Raw genomic sequence first — 12,762 nt, 5'->3', positions numbered from 1 at the left:
CTCCAGGTCACAGTGATTGGCTTAGGGATGGGCATATGAAACAAGGTTGGATCAACGAGACTCAGTCCTGGGACTTTAATTGGCACTATAGAGCAAGGTGCTTTTCCCATCCATAGAATACTACCATTGTCCTCAGAATTTCTGAGAGAGTTAGCTCATGGGGAGAGCCTACCTGTAAATGAAGTAAAGGAAGAAGAAAACTGAACTGAGAGACAAAGAGAGAGGTAAAACTAGAGGCAGTAGGGGAAGGGGATCTGAAAACATTATTTTAATCCCTGGGTTCAGCCATGCCTGACACCAGGCTCTATCCCTGAACTTTTCAGTATTATAACTGAAGGACAAGTCTTCAGAAAGGTTTTTTTTTTTTTTTTTAATTTATTTATTTTATTTATTTATTTTTGGCTGTGCTGGGTCTTCGTTGCCGTGTGCGGGCTTTCTCTGGTTGCAATGAGTGGGGGCTGCTCTTCGTTGCGGTGCACGGGCTTCTCATTGTGGTGGCTTCTCTTGTTGCAGAGCGTGGGCTCTAGGTGCATGGGCTTCAGTAGTTGTGGCCCGTGGGCTCTAGAGTGGATGCTCAGTAGTTGTGGTGCACGGGCTTAGCGGCTCCGCGGCATGTGGGATCTTCCTAGACCAGGGCTCAAACCCATGTCCCCTGCATTGGCAGGCGGATTCCCAACCACTGTGCCACCAGGGAAGCCCCTCCAGAAAGTTTTAAAAGAGATAAAATGAATTTGACCAAGAATGAGATTATGAGAGAAACACTGTATTTCTTGGTATCTGATACTTGTGGTCAGTTTTCTTGTTAAGTATCATTCAACCCCATATCTTGGAAATTCCACTTAACTGAGTATATGCTGAAAGTGTAAGAACTGATTATCCATTCATGCAAGCGGACTCAATGTAAGTACTCAAAGGGTAAATACACAAAATACAGAATTTGTATTTTTTATGATTTTGGTATCTCGCGAAAAGAATCCAGTTTAGTTTATTCCCAATTCTTTAAAAAAGTCCACAAAGCATTTCTTACTTTCATTTGCTTGTCTCCATTAGCAAAATTATTGGTAATTGCAAGGGAATGTTGAAACCGAGAGCCTCCAATCCCAGCATCAGCTATTAACTGGCTTACGGCCTTGATAAGCTGAAAAAGAAAAGGAAAACGGAACCTCAAAAGCAAGTAACTCCGAAATACTAGTTGTTAAGAAATCCATTGAGTTGGATGAATGTATCATTAATTTCTCCCTGTAGGCCCAATGAATGTGCTCAGAATCTGGTGGGATTTGGCATCCTAGAAACAGTCATGGTCCCTGAGTTGTGTATTCTATGATTCTATTCCCTGGCAGAAGAAAGGAAAAGTACAGGCGGAGTTATGGGTTTTGCTGATTTCTGCCCAGTTGCACTCTTTCTATGAATCGGAACTCAGTGTGATGGGCATCTTTAAGGAGGAATCTGATGGAAGAGTTGGGAAGTGGTTGCCCTGGAAACAGTAGGCTTTTATCAATGCTGAAACAAATGAGTGGTTTGAACAACAACATTAATGGAAATTGGCAGCACGTACTTGTAAGTGGGACCGGACAATTGACTTTTGCTTGTTAAATTCAAAATTCTTCCTCATAAAAAAGTATAGAAGTGCTGACGCTTCCGTCTGAGTTGACCGTGACCTGTGGTTGCAGCATTTTAGGACTTCATAGCAGAATGAGCCACACAGGTCGGCAGGCCCTTGGAAGAACGCTGAAGGAAACTGCGGAAACAGAAGTGCTGGTGAAGTGAGCAGATGCCTTCATTTTGCTCTGTTCATTCTCAAATTTTAAAATCCCTTAGAATAAAATCTTTCTTTCTTTTTTTCTTAACCTAGACTTTTTCTCCCATTTGCAGGTGGAAGAGGATATAATCTTATTTACTGAAGTCTATGTTAGTATTTTTTTTTTCCTAGAAATAATCATTCTCCACGTTGTAAGTATCCCTTGCATCAGTAACGGATGACTACCCAAAGCAATGGAATGAGAGCTCTGAAAAAGTTTCTATTCACCCAACACTGTAAAACCCCCAGGGTCCTCAGAGGTGGACTCTCCTGTATCTAGTGCAGAACCTTTGACTTGGCAGGAACGGACATCACAGTTGATGGTGTATATTTTACCTAACTCTCTGCCACAAACACTGAGAACCCCAAGAATTGATGGCCGGGTGCTAATTTTGCTCCCTTTTGATATCCAGCAGATAGGCTGCCAAGGTTGTGAACTTATTTTGAGACCGTGAATCAAATAGTTTAATAAAACCAAATAAATCGTCTAATAAAACCAAATAAATCAAATAGAAGAAAACAAACTTTCTTCCCTCGATACTGAGAGATGTAAGGATTGATATGTGTTTATTGTCAGCAATAAACACTTCACTGAGCTTTTCTTGGAACCTGGAGGACCCTTACCTTGCATACAAATAGCCTCAAAGAGGCAAATACGTGCTTCAGGGCTGTGGCTGATTGGTTGACTTGAAAAAAGAGCATGTAGGTATCAAAGACCCTTTTCATCATTGAATTTTGACATTCAGATTGTTGGAGTTGTCTCTGGAAATTCAACACAGCAGTTATTTAGGATGAGTGAAAGGACACCTGTATTATTTCAAAAAATATCTACTCTGGTCCTACTATGCGATAGGCACAATTCTGGGTGTGGAAATAAAGTGCTGAATAAGCTCTATGTTCCCAATGAAACTTACATATAGCAGTGATTGAAAAAAGTTACTAAATAAGAAAATAGAGTAGAATAATCTATGATGGAAAGTAATTGCTTTGGGAGATAAGATTACTTTATATAGGGTGGTTAAGACCTCCCTAATGGATGAATTGACATGTGAGCTGAAAAAGTCAGCCATGGGCAGATTTGGGAGGATTGTCCAAGGAAGGAAAAACAGTTGGTACCAGGGACTTGAGATGGAATGGAGCTTATTAGTTCAAGCAGAGAAAAAAGAGAAAAAAGAAAAAAAGAGGAAAAAGAGCAGAGTAGCCTAAGCATGGTTAGTGGGGCAGGGTCGGGAGAGAGGTAGCAGATGTGGTCACAGACAGGCAGGTCCTCAAAGGCACTGATAGAGCCTGTAAGATGTATGAGATTTGATTGACATTTCCATCGAGCAATAAAGAATTAAAATGTGGATTTTGTTTTTTCGACTGCCATGCTGACATTTTACTTGAAAATAAGACTTCCTTGCTATAATCATTCTGTTTGGTGCAGACTATTCAACCGACCCAACTTTTTCTAATTTAACCCTTAACGTTTGAAAGCTCATTAGGTTGAGCTAATGTTTTTAATAACTTCATTGAGGTGTAATTGATATAATTTCTATAGTTCATATTTTATAAAATTTTATATTTTATATTCTATTGTATGGATATGTTTCAATACCACTATTTTAAAAAATCCATTCACCTGTTGATGTACTTTTGGGTTGTTTCCAGTGTTTAATTATTAAAAAACAAAGCTATGAATATTGATGTACAAAGCTTTGTGTGAACAAATGCTTTTATTTTTCCTGGGTAAATTCCTAGTATTGGAATGGCTGGTCTCATGATAGATTATGTTGAACCTTCATTCCAGCATACGTTTTTTCAAGGTGTTTGTATCATTTTGTATTCCCACCATCAGTGAATGAGAGTTCCAGTTTCCCCATATACTTGCCAAAACTTGGTATGGTCAGTCTTTTTAAACTGCAGCCATTCTAATGGTAGGTAGTGGAATCACTTCACCAAAGATATAGAGATGGTAAGTAAGCACACAAAAAGATGTTCAACATTATCACTCTGTTTTCTCTAGCTGTTGTATCTGTTTATCTGTTGTATCTAGCTGTGCTTTGTCTCTCCCTTTGATACTGAAAAAGTAGAGTCACATTCTCTCTCAGCCCAACTTGCCTGACAGTAAAGCAAGAGAAACAAGGAAGAGAGATTGTCTATTATTGGACAATAAGGAAATATGTCTGTGTGTATATCAATTGAGCATTCGCCAACTTCTGATAAATTCTGAATCTCTTCTTTAACATGTTTTCCACTCACACTTAGGTTGATTTATGTAAGGTTAATACATTTCATTAAATGTCATAAAAACCTTAAAAACATATTCTTGACTTCACATGACTTTTCCACCTTTCATTTTATCATATTACAGAAGAAGTTACAGTCACACTCACCTGGTGGACCTGAGTGAAGAGGGCTAGCAGGTCTAGAATAGTCAGGCAAACCTCTGTAGCAATATTGGCCTCTGTGTCCACGTGGTGCACGATGTCTATTTCATTGGAGTTGCCTACAAAATAAAGTAGAAAATGCATAAATGTCAGAAACAAATCTTTGTACCCTATAAAGAACTTTTTTCTATTACAACATAGTCAATGTTTACTGGTGTTTTGATGAGTAATTTTATTAAATCAAAGTGCTTTCATTTGTTCAATCTCTTTAGCAGCTGAAGCAAAAAGAGAGACAGTTTTTAGTGGGTGCTATAGACTGAATGTTTGTGTCCCCGCAAATTCATATGTCAAAGCCCTTAGCCACAATATGGCAGAGTCTTTGAGAGGTAATTAGGTTATGAGAATGGAGCCCTCATGAATGGGATTAGTGCCCTTATAAAAAGAGACACCAGAGAGATCATCTCTCTCTCTGTCACGTGAGGACACAGCAAGAAGTTGGCCATCTGCAAACGTGGTTCTTGCCAGACATCAAATCTGCTGGCATCTTGATCTTGGATCTCTCATCCTCTAAAACTATGAGAAATAAATGTTTGTTGTTTAAGCTACATAGTCTGTGGTATTGTGTTGTAGCAGCTCGAACTGATTAAGACTGTGTGGGTGCCCTTTTAATTTGTCAGCTATAGAGTTTCCAAAGGACCAGAGTAGTCTGTTCTCCATTATTTCTCACTACTTTTCCATTGATTCAGCCATTGGTAGAGTCATATTTCCTCCATAATCAGTCTGGGTCAAGTTTTCTGGTCCCAGATTAATAGACCAAACGTAGAGTCTCAGTAGATGATCTGCATTAATGGCCTCGTCAGAAAGGGATTAAATGTGTTTCTAGGTTAAGGCAGATACCTTCAAACAGCTAACTGTGTTCACGTGTCCATAATCAAGAACACTTCCATGATACAAAAACACTGGATCCCATCTTCTCCTCATTCACACCTGGAATGTGTGCAACACTGGATTCGAGATGGCACACTTGCTGCTTCTAGGACATGGACAACTTTCTCCTCTTCCCAAAGAGTGGACAATAATCTGGTTGAGAGAGGCCACCCTAACCCCTCACAATGCCAAGTCACCTGGTTCCAGAGGAGCTACAGTGAGCATACTATATTGAGAGTTTTACTTTTCCCCTTTCTCCTCATAAGGACACTACTTTTTTTTAGATGCTTCCAGCTGATTCTCTCCTCCCAGAAATGTTCCTCAGGCTACAGCAAGCCTGAAAACCAGTGGTCTCAGGGGCACAGCAACATTCCTTACATTTTTGAAACATAATGCATTTTATGTCCTGCACACATCTAGAGAAAAATGATAACCATCTTGTTGCTATTATTTCTGGTATACTTACTGGTCATGGTATTGTCTAACATCTGTAGGAGTTTAGGGTTAGAAAGTGCATTTTTGCCTCGAATTATCGGTAAAGTTTGTGATCTGTGCTGCTTCTGTCCTTCGTGACTGGAAGTGGTGTGCATCCTGAAAATGAAATGACAGAAATGCTTAAAGTCATAGGGATATTATAACCAAATTTTCATTCAAATTCTCTTGATTGAGTCAAATGTTAAAAAAATTTTTGAATAGAGACTTTTTATTAAAAATATTAATTATAGGTGACATGATGAGAGGAACTTTTAAAAGTACGTTTGGACAAATTTTATTTAAGCCAAAAAAGGGTTCAGAATGATAACAGATACTAAAGGATAACAGACAAATAATAGATGCTGAATTAAATTCTGCACAAACATATTCATTATTATTTAATGAAATCATGGGATTCCATGCATGTTCAGGTGGTCATTGGTTGATCAGAAAGGCATAGTGGTAGACATTAAAAAAGTACAATATTATATAGCTCAATTGTATCAATTATTTTTAGGAGGTAAAATGTAAAAAAGTAAAATCTAGTCTGAAACAACCCTTTGTCTCCTACTTCTTTGCATTTGGAAATTCTTACAGGATTTGTCTTTGCATTTGTGTCAGGCCCACAGCAGGGCCGACATATGATCCTTGTGGGGGAGAGAGCTGAGGTCGCTTCTGGGCTGCTGCTTTCCCAGAGCAGGGACAATGGCCAGGGCTCTTATTCAATGCCCCTTGGCACTTCTAACTGGGGGAATGAGGAAGTAGGAATATTTCCTGTTCCCGACTTTCATTTAAGCTATCATTTCATTTAAGCTTTCATTTAAGCTATCTGATGGCCAAGGTCATAGAAAATTTCTTTGAGGAAAGCAGGCAATAGGAGATACTGAAGAGTCAAGCCTGAAAAAGAAACAACTTTTTGTCTTTGTCTTACTTCTCAAGGCTTATTCGATTCTGGCTAAATCAAATGCTCTGGATGGATTGGGACCCTAGAGATCTAACCTTGGCTTTCAGTAGGCAGGAGAGTCTGGGTCATTTCTGTAGCTACACGGAATAATGGGTTTGGGGCTGTATGGTTTGGGGCTGTATGGCTTGGACCTTTGGGACTGGATTATTTCCAGGTTTTGAGTCTCCTTCAGTCTGTAACTCCTGGAGGAAAAGCCATGGCTTCTGGGAGGGGAGTCCTGGGAACGACCAGGACCTGTCCAGATGGTTTAGGGAGGGGCCTAAAGTCTAACCCACCAGACGTCTCCAAAACTGCAGTGACCTCAGGTGGGCTACGACTGTCATTAAAGTAATTGTTTACAGTCCTCTACTCAACTGCCATTTATTTTCTCATAAGGGGCCATTTCAAGGGGTCCCCATGGATAAACAGGCAAAATTTATTTTATGGTTTATTAGCTATATACTACATTCATATTTCTTTCTAAAGCTCTTTCTAAAATATAGCCATTTTCATATTATACATTATTATGATACTCCTGGGGAGAATAAATCAAACTGGAGAAAATTTTAGCAAAGAATTCTGATTTACTAGACCCAGAGGAGCTTTAAGGCAGGATTTTAGGGCAAATGTTTCCTGTAGGGTAGGTTAATGAAGGGTGACCCTAGGCTTTATATACTATTCTAATGACTAAAAAATCTAAAATGAGCTTACGGGGCCAGCTATGCTTCCTATTGCCCTTGACCCTTTAAACAACACATTAAGCTCTAAGAATACTGATAAGTTATTACACTTACTACTAAGAGGAAAGGGGAGATATGACCTCACATTTTACTTTGTCACTAGATTAGCAAACATTACAATAGGCATTTATTGGAATTATGTCTTTTCAGGTTCAATGAAATTAAGATACCCATTGACCCTATACAAGGCATTGTACGCTAGGTGCACATAAATAAGGCAGATCCTTGCTTCTAGGTTTTCACAAGCTAGTGGGGCAGATAGGGATGTACCGACACAGTTTCTTCAGAGAAACATACAGAGTTACTTGAGATCTGTTTTGGGTTTGAGATATATATATACACAGACACACACACACATACATATGTGTGTGTGCATATGCGTGTATCCACAGCCTATATATATATATATATATATATATATATATATATATATATGTATATATATATACACACACACACACACACACACGCACACACACACACACACACGTACACTCACAATATAATTTTAAATATCAAGCAAATGTGACAGTACCATTGCGGCAAGAGTCCAGAAGTCTGGCAGGATGGATTAGATCCTTTGAGAGTTCCATTGTTTTGGGTGGACTGCACGAATTTAAATGCAGCAGCAATTTTTCTGCAAGGAAAACTGAAGTTTTAATATGAGCTCAGTGTTTGTAATTGATATATGAATTAAAAAAAGGCAACTGACAAAGCGATTACTGAACAATGAAATATTCCACATGCTATGAAAAATAAAATCACATTTTCTTCTGGAAATGGGAAATTGCGGGTTTAGGGAAGATGCCAGGGGCACTGCTGTCTCTCATGAGAAAAGGATGACAGCACAGTTTTCTAGATTAATTGCTTTTTTTAGTTTATTGGAAGTATTTTCTTAAATAGGTATCTTTCAGGTTATATTCATATAAAGATGGATAAATTAGTTGAGAAGTTACATGAAATGTGGTTTCCTTTCAGAAATGTGTTTTGTGCTTTTTCCCTGGACAGCTTTAACTGTTCCTAGATCTACTACGGCTATAGGGTATTCATCAAACTTCTATGTCTAATGTGAGGTCAACCTTAAAAATCCTTATTTGCATTTTAAGATTTCTAACATAAATCTCTAAGTCTAACCTGATCCATTAATAATATGTCATAATTTTTTTCAAAATATCAGACTAACCCTTTGGAATTTAAAATTATTACCTTATTATGTTACGTTTTCCTAGGTATCTGAAATTTTGAAGACAAACACTAGAAAGGAAAAAAATGTCACATTCTAATTATTCACGCCTTTTTATTTATACAAAGTGTTCATCCAAGTATATTAAAAGAAAAATATTGTTTTCTTTAAATAGTTTATGCATTATTACTGATAGATCATTCACCATATGGTACCTAGAATGAAAAATGGTATACTAAAGTATTTTGAAGGTTCCAGAAAAAAGCGTTATGTAATCGACTCTAAAACTTACTCCAAGATGCTGAAGAAGTCGGACACCTCTGGACTGGGCGCTCTTTGCCAGTAGGCAATCAGAGTCTCTGAAAGGAAACCCCGAGTAGCATGAGACTCTTTGAAATTCAAAGTTTTTTTCTTCTTTTTAAAATTTAAATTTAAAGAACTCTCTTTACCCTCTGAAATTGTTTTCATAATGTGAAGAAAGCACATAAGAAGACTCCTGGTTTCTGCTTGATCTAACTTGTCAAACCGAAGAGTTGAGCCTATCAAAGACAAGGGTCTTGGGATCTAGGAATGAAGAACCAATTAGGATTGAGTAAGCATAGGAGATTGCTGACTGGTAATATGCTCGGTAAGTTTGGGAGGGAAGCCGTACCTTTTCACAGTTTTCAGTCTTCTCACTGCTCTTCTCATTGGTACTTGGGTTGGAGTCAAGACTTGCTAACGAAGCTCTGGAATCAGCATGGTTTACTGTAGAAATAGCTATTGATGAAAATGCTGTAAACACAAGCCATAGCACACAGACGGTAATGAGATGCGTGGGCACACAACACAGAAAGCTAAAATGATGAACCAAAACGACGCTGGTCATTCAGGGGGTAGCAGTATTGTGAAAAGCTGACGTAATAGAGTCTGGCATTGCCATGAAAGATATGCAACTTTTAAACTATTATTATAACAGCCATGCCAGCCTTAAGGATTTAGGAAAATGTAGACCTTTTTAACTGGAAATAAATCTTTTTTCCTTTGATTTCTTCAAAAGCTTTTGAAAGAACATTTCTGTTTTAAAATGAATAATAAAAGTTCCTAATGATGCTTTGGGGGAAGAAGCTTTCAATTTTTGACAGTTTATAAGAAATTAAGATGACATTTCCAAAATAGTTCTTAAGAATAATCTTTGAAGTTGAAGGGCTATTATACTTTAAAAGGCCGTATGCAATGAAAACTTCAAGATTGTCTCCAGAATGAAACAATTTGATAACATCGGAGAAGACTGCTCCTTGATCCAAGTAAAAATGAACACTAAGTAGAAGAGGAAGTTGCTGGACGGCATGCAAAGAAATATGTAACAAGACTCTTCAGCTATATAAATGCAGTATACTTTGTCACATAGATTAGGTGTAATGAATTATGGAGTGGGTAAAAAGCACAGTGATATACAACGTAAACACGGATGAGAGTTAAACACAACTGTCTGGAAGGTTTGAAGTACCTGCTATGGAATTCAAAACATCTTTAGAAAATGATGTGTCCACAGAGTTTGCATATTTCATAGCTGACTGGGTGTGGAATCCTCCATTGGTGCTGAGGTCATCTCTAGACCCCTGTATTCAAAGCACAAAAGAAATTAGTGGGAATCATCATATTTCAGCATTGCAAACCCACATATGCCTTCTTCGTTACACTTTCCATTAGATGATACGCGATTCGATCTTTTATATTTCAGCAAAACCTTCTGCCAAACTAGGCAATGAAAATTAATATAGTTAAACCATACTCTTAGTCACAGTTTAATTTCTTACGTGATTTAAAAAATTTTTAACAATGTAGTAGAAACTATCTTTTAGATATAGACTAAATGGCTGGAATGGTTATTGATAAATTCACTGATTTAAAAAAATTTTAATTGAGGTATAGTTGATGTACAATATTATATAAGTTACAGGTGTACAATATAGGGATTCACAATTTGTAAAGGTTATACTCTATTTACAGTTATTATAAAATATTGGCTATATTCCCTATGTTGTATAATATATTCTTATAGTTTATTTTATACATAATAGTTTGTACCTCTTAATCCCCTACCCCTATTTCCTCTCACCCCCCTTCCCTCTCCCCACTGGTAATCACTAGTTTGTTCTATATATATGTGAATCTGCTTCTTTTTTTTGTCATATTCACTAGTTTGTTGTATTTTTTAGATTCTACCTATAAGCGATATCATAAATTCATTGATTATATTGTAGATTATATATCATGGATTATTTTATGTATATTACTATTATTTAAAACTAGATTTCAGGTACTTATTATAGGCCAGTATCTATGATGAATGTTCTCTATTCCACAACTTAATCCTCCTAAGAACCTTGTGATACAGGTATTCTCTTCCATTTTATAAATGAGGAAACAGAGGCTTAAAGAAGTTAGATAACTTATCTAAGGTCACATAGATAGTAACTGATACTATTGGGATTTGAACAAGGTCTAAAAAAAAAATTCCAAAGACATAGCTCCTAACTTCTAGATGGTAACATCTTGCCTAGTACTGGATTCAGCAGTGCGTCAACTCATCTGGGAGTTGAACACAGTCAAAGGATCTCAAGAGGGTTGTTGTGAAGTCACTAGGCTGGCTCAGTGGAGGAGGGGTGACAAAACAGGCCACTCCTGGGCTGTGACTACAAATAAGGCATGTGGCTCTACTGACACCAGATGGGCCTAAACCTGATGCAGAAAGCTGGTGGGGAAAGGTGTACACTGAGGATGGGGCCATGAATGCAACAGAGGAACGTGGTACAAACTGGAGAGAATTGGAAGGTGATGCAGAGAACAGAGGACAATGAAAACAAAATGCTGAAAAGATGGACAAGTGGAAGGCGTCAGTGACCAATCTGGAACAAATGACACTATGTAAACGTCTCAAAACACCTAGCAAGAAGTGCTGTTTAATCCTTAGTTTGGTCACAGTTGGGGGAAAATAGTTATCTATGGCAAAAATATAAAAAAGGCAAATTCTTTATTAAGATAGACACTTGGAATATTCTGCAGACTTACCTGATTCGATGTATTGATGGTAAAAGGATACAGGTCCTTCAGGTAAATCCTTGGCATATTGTCCAGAAGCATGCCATAGAGGGGCATGTATAAACTTGCTATCTGGGCCTGCTTCTCCTAGGTGAAAAAGTAGTCAAAAGAAATGATTTACCTGAAAATCAATAGACTTGTAGGTTTGATATGCATTTAATGCAGTGAACCATTAAATGGTGTTTAGGGAAGGGAGAGAGGAAGACCACTTACTGGTTCTCTGTATCGATCATCAAATGAATGCTTAGCCATTAGATTTTTTAGGACAGCTAAAGCCAAGTGCCTGATATCTTGGTCTTCTTGCAGAGCAAAGCCAACTTCTCGGAGCAGAATTCCGATTAAGAAGTGTTTGCGGCAAAACTCATTTGTGACTGAATATTCAGGCATATCTTTGTGAGGAAGGTAAAGAGATCATGTTATTGAAAATCAACTGATCACTTGATAATCGAGAGATTTAGCAAACAACTATCAACCCCTGTCACTACTAGGAGGGATTCAGTAATACAGAGATGAAAAATGTGAAGAGGGGCATTCAGCAAGTATTCTGTTTATGCTAATCCGAACAGTACTCAGTGTCAAATGTCAAATTCCATAAATGTGGTATGTCTACAATAGTACCGGAGTTGAAAGGAGAAAAGCTTATATTCTGCCTGGAGGAATCAGGAGATGTGACCGGAGGGAATATGTTGAGATGGACCTTTGAGGTTGCTCAAGGTTGAAGATGCAAAGAGTCTGGGGGGCGGGGGGGGGGCAGTTGGAGGCAGTGGGTAGAGGAGAGGAAGTTGGGAGAAGGGAGAGGGTTTCAGTGGCACAGACTTCTGAAAGCACAGTTATGTGGGGAGCACAGGTACGGAGGAGACCAGTAAGCACAGCAGCCAAAAGAGGAGTGGCGAGAATTAAGACTTAAGAGATATACTGGGACTGGATGATGGACAAAGTCAAGTACAAATTCCTAAGCTGGTGTCTAGGTCCCTGAACCATTTGCACGTAATTCTACAGGAAATGTTAAGTGACTGACAGCTTTGAGATCAGTGGCCCAATCGGACCTGTGCTTTATTGAGCCATTAATTTGATAGGCTATAAATGGGAATTAGACTGTAGGGAGATGTGGGGTGAGGGCTACCATCCAGGAGGCTGGAGGAACAGGGAAGTGGGGAGGGTGAGAAGGCCTCTGGACCTGGGGTAGTAGGACCCAAGGAGTAGCAGTAAAATCACCAGGACACGTGAGCTGCAGGACGTAAAAG

At 38.4% G+C, this 12,762-nt stretch overlaps 1 protein-coding gene across 12 annotated transcripts in view; it reads right to left on the bottom strand.

Annotated features, from left to right (window-relative positions):
• The window catches only part of DOCK10 (dedicator of cytokinesis 10), a 280,915-nt gene that overhangs the window by 28,774 nt on the left and 239,379 nt on the right, over window positions 1-12,762 (bottom strand). For 5 of the 12 annotated variants that reach the window (XR_003435547.1, XR_003435550.1, XM_027119928.1 and 2 more), the window contains exons 32-44: window positions 11,732-11,907; window positions 11,489-11,605; window positions 9,924-10,035; window positions 9,087-9,208; window positions 8,884-8,998; window positions 8,727-8,793; window positions 8,458-8,505; window positions 7,787-7,900; window positions 5,561-5,685; window positions 4,174-4,286; window positions 2,423-2,560; window positions 1,556-1,738; window positions 1,028-1,138 (exon numbers count right to left, since the gene is read on the bottom strand). Coding sequence is in view for 10 of the 12 variants with exons in the window: in XM_027119928.1 (XP_026975729.1) it covers window positions 1,028-1,138; window positions 1,556-1,738; window positions 2,423-2,560; window positions 4,174-4,286; window positions 5,561-5,685; window positions 7,787-7,900; window positions 8,458-8,505; window positions 8,727-8,793; window positions 8,884-8,998; window positions 9,087-9,208; window positions 9,924-10,035; window positions 11,489-11,605; window positions 11,732-11,907 (1,541 nt within the window). In the remaining 2 variants the exon portion in view is untranslated. The remainder of the gene's footprint in view (window positions 1-1,027; window positions 1,139-1,555; window positions 1,739-2,422; window positions 2,561-4,173; window positions 4,287-5,560; window positions 5,686-7,786; window positions 7,901-8,457; window positions 8,506-8,726; window positions 8,794-8,883; window positions 8,999-9,086; window positions 9,209-9,923; window positions 10,036-11,488; window positions 11,606-11,731; window positions 11,908-12,762) is intronic. The other 7 variants (XM_027119931.1, XM_027119906.1, XM_027119911.1 and 4 more) reach the window with 3 other exon arrangements.

Source organism: Aethalodelphis obliquidens, unplaced genomic scaffold, assembly GCF_003676395.1.
Source record: "Aethalodelphis obliquidens isolate GAN/ISIS:26980383/991018 unplaced genomic scaffold, ASM367639v1 scaffold2, whole genome shotgun sequence".
In the NCBI taxonomy this organism is placed as follows: domain Eukaryota; kingdom Metazoa; phylum Chordata; class Mammalia; order Artiodactyla; family Delphinidae; genus Aethalodelphis; species Aethalodelphis obliquidens.
This window is presented reverse-complemented; position numbering and strand designations above follow the sequence as displayed.